Source organism: Scleropages formosus, chromosome 19 (genome assembly GCF_900964775.1).
Source record: "Scleropages formosus chromosome 19, fSclFor1.1, whole genome shotgun sequence".
Lineage (NCBI taxonomy): Eukaryota > Metazoa > Chordata > Actinopteri > Osteoglossiformes > Osteoglossidae > Scleropages > Scleropages formosus.
In genome coordinates, this window is record NC_041824.1 from 9,579,135 (window position 1) to 9,602,138 (window position 23,004).

The window sequence follows — 23,004 nt, forward strand, 5'->3', positions numbered from 1 at the left end:
CAGTGTATATAAAATATATTCTCTGAATCACTGATCTCTCCCTGACTCATTGTCCTGAAGCTGTAAAGCAATGTATCTTGATATTGATTGATACTGTAAACAAAGAGTGAAAAAAATTTGCGAATGACTCTGAATTCATGGAAGGTTGAGAAAATATGTTTCTGGGTGCTTTGAGTCTGAACAGTTGATATCAGTGTGAAAGTTCCCTGCAGACAAGCTTTATAATTTAAACATAGTGAAGCGGTGTTGGGTGATTTGTTGGCCATAACAATGAGGTTTTAACTTAGAATATACAATTAAGTAACATTAAAATAACATTAAGATCTAACATGGATTAAGCACAGAAAATACAGGAGAGCTTCTGTTTAATTCATATAATAAAAACTTCACAGCTTATATTTCAGTCCTTTAAATGAGTTATGGAAATGGAAAAAAATCTCAAAAAATGTTGTTGTCTTTACTATCTTTACTGACTCCACTGTACAAGTCTCTATCTATACTGTCTCGTTAATAATTTTAATTACCTCGGTGTGACAGGAGGTTTTTATTGGAATGAAACACCGTGGTGACTGAAAGTGTGAAAAGTAATTTAAAAAAATAAAAACTGAATTAAACCATACAGCTTTTGCAACTGCATAAACATCGATTGCTTATACATTAGTTACCGGAACTGTTCATGTAATACAAAAAATGGCAATATGAAATAATGCATTGAGGTTTTCAACAGGACCTAATCTCTAGGGTATGTGTGGGTGGGGCTTGGGCCCCCTGCATGTCTTGGGCTCCGCCCCTTTTCATGATCCCTTGCAGTGATTTTCATCCAGTGCTGATCATATCTCACAAGTTCGCAAGAGACCTATCAAAGTCTTTAAGAGCAACAGCATGACTCACAGATGTGGCGGGAAAGATGGAAGGATTGTGGTAAATAAATATCTAAATGTCTCTTATGTTATTATTATTATTGTAAACTGAGATTACTGTAGACTACAGGATTGGAAGTGTTGCTGACCTGTTTTTGTACAGTTCTGGAAACAGGTTATAGCAATGACTTCCGCTTTCTGTTCAATTTGCCTTGAATTTTCTTACAAGAATAATGCGCTTGGTTCTCATTTTGTTAAATTTAATCAGTAAGAAAAATTCGAATCTGCAGAAAGAGAAAAAAAATCACAGAAACCAGTTTTCACGTTAAAATATTTTAGTTGTTACAGAGCCTAAGATAGACAGAAAGCTATCATAAAATATATATTTTAATGTTAGTTATATATTTAACTGATATATTTATTTCTGTAGTAAAATTAACATACAGAAACTTTTACAGCAGTTTTCCTATCTGCATAGTAGTAATAATAATTATTATAATCTGTTCGTTCTTTGGACGAAGAAAATATACTCAAAACTGTAGCTATGGAAATAACTTATTGTTAAGTTGTTAAGTAACTTATCAGCTGCCCTGTTGTTGTTTTCCATGAATGGCATTTTCCGCATACTAACATCCGCAGTGCAGATGAAATGCAGCTGATTCCAATAATGGGCTCCAGACAGAAAACTGACTGTAACACACTGACTTTTGTGTATGTGTTTCACTTTGAATTTCTGTCTTGTATTTTAATCAGTAACGTTGTATTGTTCATTAATAGATTGAAGATGACTGGCCTGGATACAGTTTGGACCTGTTTACTTATCCAGAACATTACTGTGGAGATTTACAAAGTGTCTACATTCCACACGGTGTCATTATGGACAGGTAACAGCTCTGAATCATACAGTAATATATATATATATATTAGTCCTCCAGAAAAAAAAGAAATTTCATTGTACACCGAAGTGGAATATTACAGCTATATTGTGTGGATGTCAGTTCTTACTACTTGCATGTTAAACTTTAGAGACTTTGGTTCTTCCACTTTAGGATACACACGTGATAATTAACAATACAACAAATCAATAGAAAGGAAAAAAATCACAGAGAAAGCTATGAATTAGACAGATGGGCAGATTGTATTGTGTTGTATATATGTTTAGTATTTTACACTGTTTTTCTTGAAATTTTTGCTGTCAAGGCATTTTTTTCTCAATAACTCATTGCACAAATTTCCAAGTACAAGTTGCATCTGCTCTTCTAGAGCTCCTCCAAGATGAGCATTTCTCGTGTTTGGAAGATTGCGTTTAACAGTGGCGCGCGGACACCGCGCATCACGGGCCTTAGACAGGAGCAAAATGAAGGGCCACTTCATCCTCTTCGATGTCGTATACGTGTGGATATCGTACAATAAGAAACGTCCCTTTCCTTGCAGATAGACGTTTCTCAGATGTTTGACTTTATTCAGGTGACCCTAGTACTGTGCCTCCTGAAACCAATTACACACACTGCGTGAGTGTCTTGGCAAGGTACCCAGTTGAAGACCCTGAAGGAGGAGCTCGATGTCATTTCCAGGACAGAGAGGCTGGCTAGAAACATTATGGATGACCTTGGAGACCACGACATCGTGATTCTGTGCGTGCTGAAGGGTGGCTACAAGTTCTGCGCAGACCTGGTGGAGTTCATCAAAGCCCTGAGCCGCAACTCCCGCAAGTCCCTGCCCATGAGGGTGGATTTCATCCGGCTAAAGAGCTATTTGGTGAGTACGGGAAGCCCAGTCGGCCGAGCAATTTGGGCCCCCAGCATCGCAGGAATCATCCAACATGTTGCGTTAGGCAATGCCTCACACCAGTGATCCATCACTGTTTTCAGAAAGGCACATGAGAGGTGAAAAGAAAGTTTGAGAAAGCCATGAAAGCCATGAAGTGAAGTGATTATGGTGAGTCACCGAAGGCTCATGCATGGACCTGCCGTAGGGGTGCACAGGCCAGACACTTCCATGAAGGTGGGAAGAGGGAGAATGATGTCACCTGCGTTCAGCAGTCTTTGTGCTGTTGTCCGACACTCAAGTAGAAACAGCAACAAGACCCCAAACATTCACTTTGTTTCAAGACTGAACCTCATGCAGCCCTTTATTCAGCGTGGCTCCTGCTATTTTTACAGATGAAATATTCATGACAGGTAACGGTGATCAAGTAAAGCAAATGTGACATTTCCCGCCCTTTTCGTCAATGTCAACATCAGTTTGAATGGACACTCGTACTGTATGCCCTATGAATTTAGTCCTTCTTTTAATTTTTTTTTTAGAATAAAACACCATCGTAAAAGTGTTATATATCATAAAGGTAAATCATTGCATTTAATACCAACATTCTGTTCTTTGCACATTAACTTATTTGTTGAGGAACACAGTACAGAACATCCAGAAAATCGGGCTCAGACCACACTGAACACCACAAGATGTTGAATATTGTTATTAAAATTAGTTTTGAGCTCATTTACATTTACATTTATGCATTTAAATATTCTGTTGTATGTCCCATGCAGTTAGTGTTTCCAGATATATATTTTTTTTTCCTTTTTAATCTGTTTACCTGATACAAGCGTGCTGAAATCCTGGAACCAAAGGCCACAGTCCTTCACATATAGTAAGCTGGTAGTAAATGCAGGGCCTTGCATTTAAAGCAGTGAATGGCACGAAAACTAATTTCTGGAAAGAAAATAAAAACTGGAACACTGAGACAGAACTGCAGTCCAGCAATCAGCTCCGTTTGCAGTCTGCGTTTTTCACGATGCTCGAAAACTGCGTCCTGCAACGCAGCGTGATTTATACCATGGCCCTTAACCGTCGAGCTCTGCTGCAATGAGCTGTGTGATTGCTATATCTGACTTTGGAAAAATTATGCGGAACCACCAGCCTGTAACCTAAGGCAATCTACATTTTTTTTTTTCATTTCCCACTTGTATCTTAGTTATTACACAGCATGTGCAGAGGTTTTGTTTTTGAATTATTCATACTTATTTTCAGGGCATCATCTCGTAGTCCAGTGCAGCCCATTGAAATACAAGTCTCATTTGAGCTGTCAGTTTTCTTATTTTTGTCACATGCCTATCAGCACTGACAATGAAGGCCTGATTTCTTACGTGGTTCAAAAGTCACAGAAAATCATTTGGCAATAAAATACGACACACTTTTGTAATTTCTCAAACTGATATGTCAATGGTGTTTAGGTCAGGTGTTATGCTATTGTATATATGAATGAGTTCTTGTGCAGCATTGCTTTCATATACTATGGACATTCCAGCATTGCTGTCATATACACAAGTTTGTACATTCGTGTGTATGCAAGCGTGATACTTAGGGAAACGGCAAACCACTGAAAAGGTGCACCCAGAGGGCTAGAGGCATCATCTCCAGGTCCGTAACTGGATCATTAGGGAGAGGCTGAACACGTATGGCTTCCTTGGAAAGGAGGCCTGGAGAAACTTCTCTCAGCAGCTGGTGGGATCCTTCCCACAAGATGTTGTAGAATCCCTGCATCGGCTTCCTGTAAGATTTCAAGTTGACATGTTGTCTACAGAGCTTGGCTTGGCTCCTCTGTACCACCCTGACCTTCATCCCTAAACTGTACAATTCCATCCTCAAGAATATCAGGGAATCGCTTGCTCTGGGGACCTTTAAATCAAGGCTGAAGACCCACATGTTCAGATTCTCCTTCAAGTGACACATTAGCGCCTTGCGGTATTTTGCCCTTTCTAGCTCATCGTTTATTTACTATTCTTCGTATTATCATTCTATAGTAGTTTGCTGTTTAATTCTGTTGATATTCTTATCATTTTTAGTGTTGTAAATAAATTCTCATTATTTTATTATACCGTTTCTCTATATTCATTCATTCGTGCAAAGGTTTATAATGACTCATGGTCATTATGTAATAGTTTTGTGTCCTGAATTCTGTATTAACCTGCCCAGCTGACAGATTTCACTGCTTTAACAGAATTTTGCACTTTTGCGACTTTTACAGAACCTAACCCGTGAATAAATTAATGGATGTCTGTAATAAAGTGTTTACACACACACACTTTCTGAACTGCTTGTCCCATTTGGGGTCGCGGGGAACCGGAGCCTAATCTGGCAACACAGGGCATAAGACTGGAAGGGGAGGGGACACACCCAGGACGGGACGCCAGTCCGCCACAAGGCACCCCAAGCGGGACTCAAACCCCAGACCCACCGGAGAGCAGGACCCGGTCCAACCCACGGCACCACCGCGCTCCCTGTTAATAAAGTGTTTATTGTGATATAATTGTAAACATGACAGTATATATCTTTTAAGGTGGTATACGGTATACTGCAGCTTTTAGTGGCCATTTGTGGGATGGAATAGACAAGTAGTTTGTTTCACACTAATTTTCCTTAACTTTTGCTAAGTAAATATAGTAAAGGACAATGTAATACTATATTTGGTATAAGAAGTTATCAAGAGGTGGAGTCATAAGAAGCAAGACTTAGTGGTGTATATACAGTATGTGTCTATATAAATATCCAGGGGGTGGGGTGGTGCGGTGCGGTGCGGTGCGGTGCGGTGCGGTGCGGCGGGTTTGGCTGGGTCCTTGTCTTTGGCAAGTCTGGGGTTCGAGTCCTGCTTGGGGTGCATTATGATAGACTGGTGTGTTGCCGGGTTAGGCTCTGGCTTGCCACGACCCCCACCTGGGACAAGCAGCTTCAGCAAGTGTGTGTGTGTGTGCATATATATGCAGTACTGTGCAAAAGCCTTAGGCGCTCAGATTTTTCACAGCAATATTTGTTTTAGATGGTTTTTTAATGTCTTTTGCATTAGTGTCAATGGGAAAGAGCATATTTTAGATTTCCAAACATTCCTTTTGCAACAAGTTAGAGTATTACAGTAAGAGTTTTGTATGTCGTTAAAGAAAGAAAGTACACACACTGTCTGAAACCACCTGTTCCAAGTGGGGTCACGGTGAACTGGAGCCTAACCCAGCAATACAGGGCGCAAGGCTGGAGGGGGAGGGGACACACCCAGGACAGGATATCAGTCTATCATAAGGTACCCCAAGCAGGACTCAAACCCCAGACCCACCAGAGAGTGGTACCTGGCCAAACCTGCCGCATCAAGCGGTTGTTGACGATGGATGGTTACTAAGCTTTGTAGGAAGTTTATTAATTAAGAGCATTATTTTTGGAAGCATTGCTCCCTTTACAGGTTTTTCCCCCAAGTGCCTAAATATATACTTGATACATTTGTCTGCATAGTTGTATTTACAGCATTATAGGTGTTTTTATCGCACGGAGACAGTGTTACTATTTACATATGCTGGTAATGTGAAAGAGAAAAGGAAAACGGTTGATGGGGTGCTGTGCAGTATGGCGTGGAGGTTGATAAAAAACCTCTTTAAGATAATCAGTACCCTGGAAATATCACACAAGTCCCATGAGCGGAATTACTGAACAAATGGCTGACTATCCGTTGTGGTATTTCTCAAAGTGCTTTTTTTGAAAGTTAATGCATTTTTTACCCATTGCTCCGCATCCAAGAAAGCTCCATTGTCCCTTACCACTGGGTTGACTTGTAACTAGAGGCTTTGCCAAGCTATGTCTATTGATTCCTCCTTCCCCAAGGGTATTGCACAGATGAGCTTCGACATGCTATCCCAAGAATAGCCAGGCAACTGTCGGTAGGCTTATAATTGGATTTTTTTTTGTGGCTTGCAAGCAAATTATAGACAGCCACTCATGTGCATCGGGGTCAGTAATCTATCATTGCTGAACAAACAACTTATTCAAGCCTGTTTTTCCTCCTCATGGAGTTTGCTGACACTAGCTTTCAATATATTTTGTGTACATACTTCACCATTAGTAGGAAAAAATATGTCCAATGCAGGCTTACAGCAGAAGAGCAGTCCTTGGAGTAATCGTTAGGGATAGGGTCAGTTGAAATATGTTTATTATCTTAGTTTATGGAGTTTTTACTCACATTTGTGGTGCTTTTGATTGGTGGCAAGTACAGTACAGTATACACACACACTCACACATTTGCTGAAGCCGCTTGCCCCAAGTGGGGTTGCGGCAAGCCGGAGCCTAACCCGGCAACACAGAGCGTAAGGCTGGGGGGGGACACACACACACCCAGGACAGGACACCAGTCTGTTGCAAGGCACCCCAAGCAGGACTCGAACCCCAGACCCATCACAGAGCAGGACCCAGCCAAGCCTGCTGTGCCACCACACCCCCTCAGTACAGTATAATATAGTACTAAAAAGCATAGTGTAGTATATTAGAAAATCCAAAAGGACATACTATATTCAAAACTATACAGACTAATGTGAGAACATGTATTAATACTGCCACGGTGACTAGTGCTGCTGTCTCACGGCACCTGGGTGGTGTGAGAGTATGTGGATTCAATCCCTGCTCAGTCTGTGTGGAGTTTGTATGTTCTCCCTGCGTCTGTGTAGGTTTCCTCCTGGTGCTCTGGTTTCCTCCCCCAGTAGAAAGACATGGTGTTCAGGTTCACCCATAGTGTGAGTGACAGAGAGCGTGTGTTCCACTGATGTATGGATGAGTGACCCAGTGTAAGTAGTGTATCTAGCAGTGTAAGTCACCTTGGTGAATAAGGTGTGTGGGCTGATAACACTTCATAGAGTTCATTGGAAATCGCTTTGGAGAAAAGCATCTGCTAAATAAGTAAATGTAAATGTAATGGCCTGTGTTCACTGTTAGCGGTGGTAAATGTTTGTATCATTAGTACTTCTAGTACCGGTAGGTGGCAGTGTTGTAAAGAAATGGTGCTCTGGGCTGGAAGACAAACACTGAACTTTCAAAAGTTGTGTATGAGTTCAGAACTTTTTCTTCTTTTTGTCTCTGTTGTCTTTGAAATTTTATTCCCAATGAAAAAAAAATGCAGAATTTTTCTAATGAGTATGAGTTCAGTGGTTCATATTTTAAATCTGATAGGGGGGGTGTAGTGGCACAGTGGGTTGAACCAGGTCCTGTTGTCTAGGGGGTCTGGGGTTCAAGTCCTGCTTGCCTGCTTGAGGTGCCTTGCAATGGATTGGCATCTTGTCCTGGCTGTGTCCCCTCCCCCTCCAGCCTTACACCCTGTGTTGCCAGGTTAGGCTCCAGCTTCCTGCAACCCTGTAGGGGACAAGTGGCTTCAGATGGTGTGTGAGTGTGAGAGAGTCAAATTTATCGGTACACTGGGTCCAACACGATTGGGACTGGATCTCTGATCAGAACTCAAACTGTTTATAAATCCTACCCTAACCCTACCACTGCATCACAATCAATAAAAGTATAACACGGACGAACCTCGATTTAGTCACAGGTTAGATTCTCTCAAAAAACATCATATCACGCTGTAATGAATAAAAAATACACTGTTAAGACTTACTCATTTTTTTCTGTTTGCATCAACTGCTCACCCTATGCAGGACCTCTGTGTTTCAGAGTCTATCCTGGAAACATACGGCTTGAGACTGGGTTTGCAATGGATGGGGCTCCAGCTGTGGGGCTTTCATTAACTTGAAGAAAAATGAAGTTTCCCTACATTAAAATGACCGAAAAAATAATAATCTCCACATCCTCCTATTCAATGTGTTGTGTTCTGCTTTATACACACAAGACAGGCAGCACAGGAAAATGAAACAGCAGCATAGAGTAAGAAGCTTGTAGTGTAGTGGTTAGAGCTGCTGCCTTTGGGCCCAAAAGTTGCAGGTGTGATCTCCACCTCTGGCTATAGTACCCTTGAGCAAGGTACTTACCCTAAATTGCTCCAGTAAAATTACCCTACTGTATAAATGGGTAAATGATTGTAAGCATGTAATAATTGTGACCTTAACATTGTAAGTTGCTTTGGAGAAAAGAGTCAGCTGAATGAATAAATGTAATGTTAGAGTGTGGCAGGGTAGCAACAGGAGAATGTATTTGACCTTAAATACTGACCTTTTGGGGGGGTGCGGTGGCGCAGTGGGTTGGATCACAGTCCTGCTCTCCGGTGGGTCTGGGGTTCGAGTCCCGCTTGGGGTGCCTTGCGACGGACTGGCGTCCCGTCCTGGGTGTGTCCCCTCCCCCTCCAGCCTTGCGCCCTGTGTTGCCGGGTAGGCTCCGGTTCCCCGTGACCCCGTATGGGACAAGCGGTTCTGAAATTGTGTGTGTGTGTGTGTGTGTGTGTACTGACCTTTTGATGGGGGGTGCAGTGGGTTGGACCGGGTCCTGCTTTCCGGTGGGTCTGGGGTTCAAGTCCCGCTTGCGGTGCCTTGTGACGGACTGGCGTCCCGTCCTGGGTGTGTCCCCTCTCCCTCCGGCCTTACGCCCTGTGTTGCCGGGTTAAGCTCCGGTTCCCCGTGACCCTGTATGGGACAAGCGGTTCTGAAAATGTGTGTGTGTGTGTGTGTACTGACCTTTTGTCTCATGTGTGACTGAGGACACAAAAAACAAGGATGGGGACAATTCACGATATAAACATGTACAGCTTCACTGCGTTATTTTTATTATCTAAAACTTAAAAGCAGACATACCTCAGTTCATTTGCCGGGTAGATTCTGTAAAAATCTCAGTTATAGCTAAACTAAATATAAAAAATACAGAAGGCAACATTTTTGTTAACATTAAGCTAAAATAAACTTAGAAGTATATTTTTTTACACACACGCTCAATCTGAACCACTTATCCCATATGGGATCGCAGGGAACCGGAGCTTAACCCGGTAACACAGGGCGTAAGGCTGAAGGGGGAGGGAACACACCCAGGATAGGATGCCAGTCCATTGCAAGGCACCCCAAGCGGGATTCAAACCCCAGACTCAGCTGAGAGCAGGACCCGGTCCAACCCACTGCACCACCGCGCCACCATACCCTGCCCCCATATTTTTTAATAACTAAAAATAAAAAGACATATTTTCCACAAACTGCTGTTCAGTCTTCAATGCAAATAATTGTGTTTATCTTGTTATTGATCACTAATCAGCTCCAATAATAATAAGATGACGAATTTTTGTCAAATGAGAACTGAAACTATTTCCTGACTGACTCACAAGCAAAAGGATGGTACAATTATGGTAAAACATATGGTCTGATGCAGTCTATGTGTCACAAATCAGATTTCGAAAGAGACTGGTTAAATTGTAAAAAGTTAACATGCAGTACACAACAATCAGATTTTTTATACATAGAGCAAAGTAACCTGCTGGATTGTATACACACACACACACACACATTTTCTGAACCGCTTGTCCCATACGGGGTTGCGGGGAACCGGAGCCTAACCCAGCAACACATGGCGTAAGGCTGGGGGGGGGGGGAAGGGGACACACCCAGGACGGGATGCCAGTCTGCCGCAAGGCACCCCAAGCGGGACTTGAACCCCAGACCCACTGGAGAGCAGGACCCGCGCCACCGCACCCCCACTGCTGGGTTGTAACAACAGTGAAAACAAAGTAAACTAGTACTTAGTCTCAGTGTAACTGCAGCAATGACTTTCAATGCAATGTAATTCGATCCACATTATGTCAAGTGGACCACTTGACCTCGCTGGAAGTCTGCAGATTGTACGTCAGCAGTGCAAATAATGGCGAAGTAACATCCCTCCGAGAGCTGCAGAAGCTTGGCTCAGTGTCCCTTTTCTTTTCACAATGTGCATATTTCTTGCTCCTCTTTCAGAATGACCAGTCCACAGCATCTCTTCATATCGTGGGAGAAGAAGACCTGTCCTTTCTCAGAGGAAAGGTAAATATGCAGTGGTGTGAAAACGAAGTACACTGTTTTTCAATTTTGAGGTTTTATATATTTATTAGGGGCGCGGTGGCACAGTGGGTTGAACTGGGTCCTGCTCTCCGGTGGGTCTGGGGTTCGAATCTTGCATGGGGTGCCTTGTGATGGACTGGTGTCCCGTCCTGGGTGTGTCCTCTGCCCTGTGTTGCCGGGTTAGGCTCCGGTTCCCCGCGACCCTGTATGGGTCAAGTGGTTTAGATAATGTGTGTGTGTATATATTTATTATTTTTTACATTTATTTAGCCGACACTTTTCTCCAAAGTGACTTCCAAGAAACTCTATGTACTGCCATCAGCCCACCTTATTCACTATGGTGGCTTACACTGCTAGATACACTACTTACACTGGGTCACTCATCCATACATCAGTGGAACACACTCTCTCTGTCACTCACACATATATATGGCATCTGCACCTTGCCTTGTTTTTTAAAATAAATAATGCAATCTTGTTTATCAAGTAAAATGTATCTATTTTTCTCAACTTACTGAGGACTACATGAGTTTTAACACACACACACATTGGCGGAAGCCACTTATCTGAGTGGGGGGTCGCAGGGAGCCGGAGCCTAACCCGGCAACACAGGTCGTAAGGCTGGGGGGGGGGGCACACCTAGGACAGGACACCAGTCCTTCACAAGGCACCCTAAGTGGGACTCGAACCCCAGAGAGTGGGACCCGGCCAAGCCCGCTGCGCCACCGCACCCCCTTCCATGAGTTTTAGTTTCATCCTAATATGTTGAACTACAGAACCGACAGAGAAAGTACTTCCGTTTTCCTGTTGTACAGGCATGTTCAGTTCATGTCATGCAATTATATGACACCTCTGATATGGTGAGCAGACATAATGAATGCAAGGAAAGTGGCAAGGAGGTGGAGTCAACTGTAGAGTTTATTTGCAAGTGAGAAGTGCTGAACTTTAATCCAGGGCAAACTTTTAATGTTCTCCACCACTATCATTGTTAGGATCTTAAATATAGTTTTAAATCATGGAAAACAAAGACAATCCAGGTAGATGCGTCACTTTAAGTAACATCCCTAATAAAAACTGTGGTAAAGGACATTGTGTTCATGTTACCAACTCATGTTGGATCATGAGCTGCAGCCATGGAACTCGTTTGACTTGAATGAATGTGCCTTCCTGGATTCCTTTCAGCAACATGTTATCCTACAACGATGGTTGAGTTTTACCGTGAAGGGTCAACTAAGCGGCCACTTGGCTTGACATACAGGTACAGCATCACTTAAGGCACACTGGGAGCCTGGTGTCTAACATGCAAAGAAGGATCAAGTGATGCTCTGTTGAAAGTGATGCAGTAACGTGGTACAAGACAATGTGTGTTATTTCTGCCGGAGGCATTTCATCATGGGTGTGGACATTGACAGGCCGTAAAAGTGGTTTACCTTACCATCTCCGATGACTCTTTTCTTGGACGCGAAACGCGTATTGCTGTAACGTCCGGACACGAATGTATTATCCCTGTGGGTCATAACAGGTTTTAGTTGCGTGTCTGTCTGTTCCAAGCTCCTTCATTTCATTTATGTTTTCCAGGCTGAATTTCTTAGGGACTTTCAGGTGTCAGACTGAATCCATCTGGTCAGGATCCTAGGGAGACTCGGGATAATGCACCCTCCTTTATGAAATACCTGCTGAACTGAATCTGGAAGCAACTTCTAATGTAGGGGAGGGCACATGATTGAACTTGAAATAATGACATCAAATTTAAGCACTGATTTAACGCAAAACAGACATTGAGAAGATGCGATGCTCCCTCTTTCTGATTTGCATTGTGAGCCAACTCTGGTGTCTCGCTTCTCCCAAACTTCTTGTGCCAGGCAGTGGGTAGCAATTTTCACACATTTTACCTACTGAAATTTTGCCAGCTAGAAGACTTAAAGACTTAATGTTTTTCAAAGAATACTGCTTCATATATTTTAATAAGTTTCTTTAAATTCTGTGGTCCGTATGAGCAGGAGGGCTGAGCAGCCGCCATTACTTGGACTTCGAGAGGTTTATTTTTTTCCCTTTTTCAAGATTGGGGGTTTTTTGTTTTCCTCTCCTCGGCTGCCGGCTGACTTACTTGTACAACTGTGCCATTCGTTATTGCTGTATCTGCAAGTGTCATGTTTATATCTGTTGTTCACTGCTTTCCATCACACTGTAAGCATGAATTCAATTTCATTGAACTTAATTGATCCGCTTGGGCCCATTTTCTGTCTGTGACATGCAGGATATGGGAATGAAGTCTCAGTGAGATCAAGGTTGTTTTATGTGCCAACTCAGGGAAGCAATGAGGCCAGTGTTTTTTTTTTTTTTTCACTTTTAAGCTCACTGGCAGGTCTGGGGTTTGGGTCCTGCTTGGGGTACCTTGCGGCGGACTGGCGTCCCATCCTGGGTGTGTCCCCTCCCCCTCCGGCCTTGTACCCTGCGTTGCCGGGCTGCGCTCCGGTTCGCCACGACTATGTTCGGGACAGGCGATTTCAGCCAGTGTGTGTGTGTATTTTTACAGCTCATGTTACATAAATGGGGGCGCGGTGGCGCAGTGGGTTGGATCAGGTCCTGCTCTCCAGTGGGTCTGGGGTTCAAGTCCCGCTTGGGGTGCCTTGTGACGGACTGGCGTCCCGTCCTGGGTGTGTTCCCTCCCCCTCCGGCCTTACGCCCTGTGTTGCCGGGTAGGCTCCGGTTCCCCGCGACCCCGTATGGGACGAGCGGTTCCGAAAGCGTGTGTGTGTGGTACATAAATTCTCGTGAGAAGTTGGTAATATTATGGTGAAGGAATAGGATATTTGGCTGGAAATTTAGACATGAAAGCTACAGGATGGATCTTGTACCATTTTTACCATTGAACAGTGAAATATACCAACACAATCTAAATAACTAAAAATATTGCATACACTTCTGTTTTAGCAGCACAAACAAGTTATGAGTAAATCTAAGTGCAGAGTTTTTATTTACAATGAGAGTGGTGCAGTATTCCTAGACAGATCTCCAGGCAACACGTTGAAAAAAAGATAAAGGAATAGTTCTGCTCATCGAAACTACAATAGTCTTATTTGAGTTTTAGTTGAAAATTATTTCCCGGGGATAACCAAGATGTATTCGTGGCAAGATCTGGAGGAAAGTTCTGCACAGGGATCTCATGATGGATGACTATGTTGGGGTGATGACTGAGTGGGTTGCAAATGTATATAAAATTATTGCTCTTTTCTGATCACTGTAATTTTTGGAATGATGATTTCTAACATTTTCTCTTTGCTTTGTTTTCACATGCAACACAGAATGTTTTGATTGTTGAGGTAAGTTGAAAACATTTAACATTCTACATTTTAATCGCAAGTTCAGCGTGCACTGCATACTAATTCTGCCGTTCTGGGATTGTCGAAACTTTCATAAGGTGGGCAGAGACTGTACTCAAAATGTGACGGTTCCTTACAATCATGCTGCTCCCACCTCAGGCTATAGTTGATACTGGCAAGACTATGAAGGCCCTGCTGAAACACGTTGAAGCCTTCGAACCCAAAATGGTAAAAGTGGCAGGGTAAGCAGAAAAGCAGAATGGAATCCATGTAAATAAGAGTCCTCTCATTGATATGGCTTTCCATTGGCTTTCCAGGAAATTATTGAACCTCATCCATGGAATTGGTTTTACACATGTCAAAAAGCTCTAATTATCCATTGAATTCAGAGCCCTATTGTTTCTTGTTTCAGTTTGTTGGTGAAGAGAGTTTCCAGCGGAGTAGGAAGCTTCCCAGACTGTATGTTGTCATTAATACATTTTTGTTTCAATGACCTAGGTGTATTACAGCATTGCCTCTAGTATATCATTTTATGAGTCTTTACAGGGCTCAGACCTGCTACATTTCTATAGCTACTGGTCAGTAGGGTCCACACAAATACATTGGAGTTCTTGTAAAACACCTATTATTTACACTCCTGCCTTTCCACGGTGTTCTTTGCACTGCCCCAAAAAGTACGTTTTAAAATTGCTGCACATTTCTCATGCGCCTGAAATAAATTGTTAATGATAGCAATATGTATAGCATTTTATTTATCAAGTATGTTTATATTTTCTGTTTCGCAATTTTCTAGATGTCGGATTTGAAATCCCGAACCGCTTTGTTGTGGGCTATGCGTTGGACTACAATGAGCGCTTCAGAGACCTGCATGTAAGACTTACCACTTTTACTCACAGACCATCAGAGTTACACTCGCACAAGATAGATGTCGCATAGATGAGTGTCTCAGTGCAGACAGTAAGCAAACATAATAGGCACACCGTGCCATTATACAGAAGTGCAGAATGAAAATTTTGACGCGTCTAAGCAGGAAACACCGCAGTACTGTTCATTTACATGGGGAAATCTGCAACACAGGCATTGAAGTAGCAGGTCATAGACTGGTTTCAGTAGTGGAAAAGCAACCAGATTAGCCCAAGGAGAAGGTCTTGAGCCTTTTTTAATACTTTAAAAACCTTTGGACACCATCAAGGTGTTTTATGTGGGATTCTGTCAGTGGGGAATTTATTTTAAATGTATGCCACATAACTCTTCAGTAATCATCTAATGGGCCATTGGGGTATGGTGACAGTTCTGCTTGAATTGCTAGATGTAGCACTGATTGAAATACTGGTGAGAAGGTGAAGCCCCAGAATGCCAACAGTCTGGTGTTGTGCACTCGGTGGAGCCTTTGTCTTTGTTCAGTCTTTTGGGAAGTGCAGCTGTTTTTTTATACTCCATAAGAAAGTATAACTGATATGACAAAAGCAAAGGCTTGAAGCCAAGGTGCAGTCGTCTCACTCCTTAATTCTCAGTGAGAAGAGAGGTGAAAATATGCTTGTGCTCATCACTCCCTTGAGTTATTTCTACAAAAGCACTTTCCACAGACAGGATTCAGATAATTCGGATCATAGGAAGCTGAATTTCAGGAAGAGGAATCTGATCTTTCTGTGGAGCTTTCAACTTGTGGTCAGTCAACAAGACCCAGTATTCTGAGAAAGAAATTTCACAGTAAAGGCTTCACTGCTACAGCAGTGACTTTGACAAAGAAATGAAGCCCTCAGCCATAAATTACTATAATTTGAATTATTTAGTTTGTTTGATCTGATGTGATTTGGTTGCACTTTTCTGAATAACCCGATGCCTGGCTTCATATTATCTTTCTGTTTTTTTTCCCCATCCAGCACATATGTGTCATTAGTGAACAAGGAAAAACAAAATACAAGATTTGAATCATGTGATGACTTCAGGGGTCTTTCATCATGTCCTGATAATGGCCACAGATACATGCTGCAGATCTTTTCATACCCCAAAAGCTGAGTGCCTAAAATGGGCTGCTTGTTTATAACTTGTCAAAAGCTTCATTGCCACCATCACGTCTCAAGTAACTGGTGTCACCTAAGATCACACACACATAGGCTGAAGCCACTAGTCCCAAGCAAGGTCATGGTGAGCTGGAACCTAACCTGGCAATGCAGGGCGTAGGGCTGGAGGGGACACACCCAGGATGGGACGCTAGTCCGTCGCAAGGCACCCCAAGCGGGACTCGAACCCCAGACCCGCCAGAGAGCAAGACCCAGCCAAGCCCGCTGCGACACTGTGCCCCCCTGTCACCTAAGGTGATCCTGGAATTTTTCTGCAAAGTATGGTGGATTGAATAGTAAAGACCCGTCCCTCAAAACCATCTGTAATATTTCAATACATCAACTTTGCCAGGTGTCAACAGCCACGCTAATTCTAGCCATACAAGAGATGGAATTCTTGTAGCACATTAGCTCTTTACATGCAAAGATTGGCCTGTTGCTTTGAACTCTTCTATGTTCTCAAATTTTATTTTCATTTTCATTCAGCTTCCATAGAGTTCAGTGATTATGTCTATGTCCTAATTCTGTAATTTCGGACCTACTTCTTTATGTTTGCAGTAGTTACTGATTGTGAGGATTTCATGATCAGTGATAAACCTTTAATGAATCAATAATGGAACTTCAGGTCATAGTACTTTTAAAGTAAGAGTCTTAAAAGTGCAGCTCGAAGTTTCTCTAGATCAGAAATCTTACATAAATACATTGTTATACTTGTTGAAATTTATCATGTGTATGTTTTGAAGCAAAGCCATTGTGCTGTCTTTTTGCTAAAATTCAATAATCACCTTAGTTATACTATCTTGCCTTGTGTTAAACATGTAATTTTAATGAGTGTGTATGCCTTTACTGTGTAATGCTTTCAGTGTTTGCATTCTTCAGAGCAATGGCTTGAAAATAAGAAGGATATACTTGTCCATTAGAGCCAGGAGGCACCACTGTCATGTTATAAATCAGGATTGCTTCGGGTATGTTGTGTTAACACACTCCAAATGTATCAACATCACTATCCGTGGGCAGCTGATCAAAACTGGAGCATCTCATCAATAGCAAGATTATGGATTTACCATGGTTATGGGACGACAGTCAACTTTCAGCTGGAGACTGATGAGAAAACATTTATTGTTTCAATTCTTATGTATCTGAAAGTAATTAAAAATACTGTATTAAAATAAAGGGCTTCTAAAGTATTTTTTAATATGCTTCATCCAAGATTTTTACAGAACCTAACCCATAAAGAAATACCATTAAGCTTCTACTGATTGTTGAGAAAGTGGTAAAAGTGAACTTTTTATTTATGAACATAGCAGGTTACAAAAATGTTTCCAGGCTCAACTGTGCTTGCAGGCTTTCAGTCGCTTGTGATGTATATTAATTTGTGCCGTTCGATGAGATCGATGTCTTTCTCCAGCTGCTTCATGTCCAGCTCGAGCATCTCCTTCCGGCGCTTCTTGCGGAGCGTATCCGTGACGAAGGGCAGACCTTGGTACTGGTGGTGCAGTTCTCGCCAGTTCGTCTTGAGTCCCTTAAGACCGCATCAGTAACACAAACAGAGGAAAATGATTGCACCCTTTTCAGGTCAACGCATGAATAAACAATGAGCACCAGTCAGCTTGAGGAGCCTTCCTCTGTTTAAACTAATTCTGAGTTCAAAATTAAATTAGTCATGTGCATCTTGTCATAATGCATCTCTTTCAAAATTCCAGCAATAAAGTGTATGGTACACTTAAAGCATACAGGTATGTGCAATAGGGATGATCCCCAACCTGGCAACTTTTGGGTGATGAACCTTTCACAATTACATTATTTTTCGAGAGGTACTTAGTTGTTTTAAAAAAGAGAGCTAGCATACCAGTTCGAATGGTGTGCCAAAGCTTTGCCTGACACGTTCATTATAGCTATTGCAAATAGTAAGCGCTGCCTTGTGTTTACACCGTGATCTAGGTATGGTCGGGGTTCTCTTTGCTTTCTCCATGAACTGCTCAGTATGAGGAAGAGAGTCCACAGAGCTGTCACGTTGCTGACATTTACATTTACATTTAGTGATTTAGCATACACTTGTCTCCAAAGTGACCTGCAAATTAAAGTAAACAAAAGTATATGTCACAACAGGTGTTATAGAGGCACACACACTTTTCTTCAGCAGAGTATATCCAATACCACAGTTTTTGCCAGCACACATCACACAAGCAGTGTACCCAAATGTATGCAAATTACATTTATTCGCTTAGCAGACACTTTCCTCCAAAGTAACTCACACTGGATACTATGTAGTGTTATGAGCCCACACACCTTATTCACCAAGGTGACTTACACTGCTAGATACACTACTTACAATGGGTCACTCATCCATACATCAGTGGAACACTCTCTCTGTCACTCACACACTTTTGGTGAACCTGAACAGCATGTCTTTCGACTGGGGGAGGAAACCAGAGCACCTGGAAGAAACCCACAGAGATACTGGGAGAACATGCAAACTCCACACAGACTGAGCAGGGATCAAACCTACGTTGTCTCGCACCACCCAGGCGCTGTGAGACAGCAGGGCTACTCGCTGTGCCACTGTGCCACCAAATTAATCCCCAAAGTGATTTTTCTATCTGACTCCATGACTTATTCCAGGAAATTGCAGTGGCATACCCGCAGAACTGTTTCACGCTCCTCCTCAGACAGGTGCTTCATGGCTTTCTGCTGCAGGTGCTTTTTGATGTAGTTCTCATACTCCTCCTGGGCCCGCCTTGCCTCCTCTTTGCGCTGCTGGAGATACTCAGGGGTCTGCCCATAGCTCTATGGGGAATATCCAGGTGGAAATAGTATCAAATGCTTGCGTGAGGAAACACACACGCGCACACCCATTGTCTGAAACCACTTGTCCCAAACAGGGTCGCAGCAAACCGGAGCCTAACCCGGAAACAAAGGACGCAAGGCTGAAGAGAGAGGGGACACACCCAGGACGGGACGTCAGTGGAATCTGTTAGTAGTAGAATCTCTAGTAGAATCTGGTCCCTCACAGTATCACATACTCTATAGAGGTTGAGTAGATTGAAGACCTAGGAGATAGATGGCTCTACCCAACTTGAGAGCTTCTGACACCACAAAGATAGGATATCATTTTAGGCAAGAAATACAGGTAACTGATAGCAAGCTGTACATACAAGACACACACACACACACACACACACACACACACACACACGCGCTGGCTGAAGCCACTTGTCCCAAGTAGGGTCACGGCGAGCTAGAGCCTAACCCAGCAACGCAGGGCGTAGGTTTGGAGGGGGAGGGGACACACCCTGGAGGGGACACCAATCCATCGCAAGGCACCCCAAGCAGGACTCGAACCCAGGACCCAGCCAAGCCCGCTGCGCCATTGTGCCCCACGTGAGGAAGCAAACTTTATTTATCCAGTACACATAGTTCATGCAGTTAAGGACAGGCTGTGTTAAAACCGATAGTGGTGTCAGTTGTAAATCTATTTATTGAAATCTGTACTCCGCAGAAACATGTTTCCTCCCTCCATTATTCCTTCTTTAAGCTGAAGTTCTATGTTTTTCATGGACAAAAGTGAAAGTGATGACCACTTACCTTTTTCTTCACGTATTTTGGAACAAGGCCTGAGGATTCTAGGGGGTGTTTGTCTCCGTTTCTGGTGTCAGCATAGATGGGTTGTGGCTTCCTTGGCATCGCCCTGATGTTTTCGATGGCATTGGTCTTGATGAAGTCCTTTTTCCTTCTCTGAATGCTCTTCAGTGGGTTCTCACTTTTGGGAGGTACAGGTGGCTTTCTCTGTTTACCACAAGCCATGTAAGCAAAAGGCTTCTCTGCCAGGTAAAGAGAAAGAAACGAGCGTGTTGTCACTCGGACGTCTCATACGGGGACAAATGCCTTTCAGCTGCTAGAACTCACACACACACACTTTCTGAACTGCTTGTCCCATACGGGGTCCCGGGGAACCGGAGCCTAACCCGGCAACTCAGGGTGTAAGGCTGGCGGGGGAGGGGACACACCCAGGACGGGACGCCAGTCCATCGCAAGGCACCCCAAGCAGGACTTGAACCCCAGACCCACCAGAGAGCAGGACACAGTCCAATCTACTGCACCACCACGCCCCCCACCTGCTAGAACTCATGCAAAAAAAATGAGTGCAAATAGAAAAAAGGTAAGTTTAGAGATGAGTGCAAGCAGAAAACATTCCCTTTATCATTGCCGGTAGGTGGCACAGTAGTTAAAGTTTCTGCATTCCAGTTAAGGGCCCAGGTTTGAATCCCAGCTCCTGCTGTACTACCCTTGAACAAGGTACTTACCTGAACTGCCTCAGTAAATTTCCCCTTTTTCGTAATGTGTAAATCACTGTTAGCTGCTTTTGAGAAGAGCATGAGCTCAGTAAATGAAAGTAAAAAGTCAGTTTCATTCTTCCCCACATGTAGTATCAAGTCTAGTACCTGCGTCGAGTGTTTTACTTGTGTATTTTTGCATGTGATAAAATACATCTACCCTCGCAGAACGCAGTCCCATATAATAAAAATCCACAATAGTGGTGTACACTATACCGAATTTGAGCCTCTACAGGGGTTAGCAATGGAGGCATTTTTGCAGCAAGCCAGCTTCTAGCTGTGTAACTGCCAAGGCACACATGACATAGTCTTAGAGCAGCCTAAATGCTCAGATTTTAAGAGGCCTACACTGTTTATGAATTAGCTGTACTCTTATGAAATGAAAATAAGTGGATTCCGCACAAAAATCATTGTCAGAAATTTAAAATATGCTGATGTTATTATTTCATTGGGTATGAAATCTTAATTTTGATGCTTTACGGATTACATTTTTGAGCGCATGAGCTCATTTTTCCCACAGGAAGCTAATTTAGTAATGTGACCCCCATATAATGGACCCCTAGATATTACCCCCAAGGGAATTTAACAAAATGATTGATACTCATTAACTGGGGGAAACCTCTATGTTTAAATAACAAAATGATCCAGTGCAATGCCAGCATGACTTACTTTCAGTGAGTTTTGGCTCAGAACTCTTGAGCAAAAACCTTTTCGGGGAAGGTACTTCCACCTTAGCTGGGCCCATGGTCTTGTTTGTACCTTTATTTAACTGAACTTCCTGCTTCACTTGCTTCCTAAACTTTGAGATGTATCTGGAAATTTAAAGAAATGCAAAATCAAAACATTTCCCTCTGTATTGAACAATTTTGTCAATACAAAAAAATATAAAAAATTTTTAAAAAAATTTAATCTATTCCAAAATCTAGTGCTCTATAAATGGATTTTTCTTTTCCGAGCAGAAAACTGTAAAACACCTTACAAAGGTGTACTATAGAAACAGAATGTCACAAGCTAATAAAGAATTGAATCAAGTCACATACCTTGGTGGTTTCTCAATTTTTACCTCTTCTCTGGGAATGAGATTATAAATACTTTCTGGTGAACATCTCTTTGATGTACTTACACTGTCACTCTTATCAGAACAGGGAGTTTTGGAATGGGAAGAATGGATTGACATATTGTTTGGGGACAAAAATAAAAGCACGGACAAAATCAGTTTGGTAACTAGCAGAACTGATGATCCACATCCAGACTTGTCAAATGCCTTGTTTGATAAGTTTCCATGGAAACGAGTGCATGGCAACTGAATTCCGATTAATCATGTTTGACCATATGGAATGACTACTTTGAAACGACAAACAGTTGAAATTACAAAATTGCAACACCCGATGATTTCTATAACTACGTTAATTTTGTTAATATGCATTAGAAAAAATGAAAACTAATTGCAATACATTTAATCTATTGTCTCTATTTAAAGACAGTGTTCCCAAATTACACAATCCCAGTTTTACACAGGCTAGTCCTGGTCAAATAATCTTTTGAATGCACTGCGCACTAGCTGATCCAATAAAGTGTGCCGAGGGTGACTCTCACAAAATCCCCAGATATCATTCAGCATTTTCCTCTTTGTCACTTCATGTGTTCTTTACTTAATAAACCATTAAGAACCTTATAGTGAAGAGTATATTGGTGTACGCTGGGTCCTGAACTGACAAATACAGCTGGGGCCAGAAGCCTGTAACTCAGTTTGTTTGTAACTCAAGCCAGTTTTAATGTGTCAATGAACAAGCTTGTATGAGATGTATGTCACTTTGGGGGAAAGTGTCTGCTATATGAATAAATGCAAATAAAAGTGGAACAAGACATAAGCTGGTCACCAGTTCATGGTTTAGGGTTAGTTAAAAAACAGCTGAGCAAAGCTATAACAACTATAATAAACAAAAGGTACTTTGTAACAAGGGGGGTGCGGTGGTGCGGTGGCGCAGTGGGTTGGACCGAGTCCTGCTCTCCGGTGGGTCTGGGGTTCGAGTCCCGCTTGGGGTGCCTTGCGACGGACTGGTGTCCCGTCCTAGGTGTGTCCCCTCCCCCTCCGGCTTTACGCCCTGTGTTGCTGGGTAGGCTCCGGTTCCCTGGGACAAGCGGTTCTGAAAGTGTGTGTGTGTGTGTACTTTGTAACACTTGCATCCGTTCATTACCAATAATCCCCTGTCCAGTGCAGTACCATGGTGGTATTTTGTATTCCTGAAGGACACAAGATAGGGTACACTCCCAGACATGATGCCGGTATATACACAGGTGAACACTTTTATAGTTTTTTTTTAATTATTATTAACTTCAAGATACACTAAAATTAAAACTCATTTAAAATTACTGAAAATATAAGGATGTCATCTGCATAACCTTCCATTCAGGACCATTGGTTTATAATGTAGTAACCACATCTAAAGTGCAGCTTTTTAACTTTCTTTATTATCTAATTCTTTCTTTATTGTTTATTAATAACAAAGATGTGCTTTGATTTATCCACAGGTAAGGTTATGTAAAAAATCTCAGATGAAAACATAGTGAAAAAAATACAATTTTATATAAGACTTCTAAATTTAACTTTTTTAACTTCAGGCTTTGTCAAAATTAAACCTGATTGAAGCCCTAACTGAATG

General features: G+C 42.4%; 2 protein-coding genes across 2 annotated transcripts; one reads left to right on the forward strand and one right to left on the reverse strand.

The window, feature by feature from the left end:
* The first annotated feature begins 672 nt into the window (after window positions 1-672).
* Window positions 673-16,101, forward strand: prtfdc1a (phosphoribosyl transferase domain containing 1a). The gene is made up of 9 exons (XM_018741073.2): window positions 673-921; window positions 1,638-1,744; window positions 2,435-2,618; window positions 10,538-10,603; window positions 13,927-13,944; window positions 14,104-14,186; window positions 14,357-14,403; window positions 14,738-14,814; window positions 15,828-16,101. Exons 1-9 carry the CDS (start codon window positions 883-885, stop codon window positions 15,873-15,875), a joined length of 669 nt encoding a protein of 222 aa, XP_018596589.2. The 5' UTR covers window positions 673-882; the 3' UTR covers window positions 15,876-16,101.
* A 1,252-nt stretch (window positions 16,102-17,353) lies between these two features.
* LOC108927691 (enkurin-like) lies at window positions 17,354-21,557 on the reverse strand. The gene is made up of 5 exons (XM_018741120.1): window positions 21,382-21,557; window positions 21,011-21,153; window positions 19,593-19,828; window positions 18,648-18,794; window positions 17,354-17,529 (listed from the first exon to the last, which is right to left on the reverse strand). Exons 1-5 carry the CDS (start codon window positions 21,516-21,518, stop codon window positions 17,356-17,358), a joined length of 837 nt encoding a protein of 278 aa, XP_018596636.1. The 5' UTR covers window positions 21,519-21,557; the 3' UTR covers window positions 17,354-17,355.
* Window positions 21,558-23,004: the final 1,447 nt, after the last annotated feature.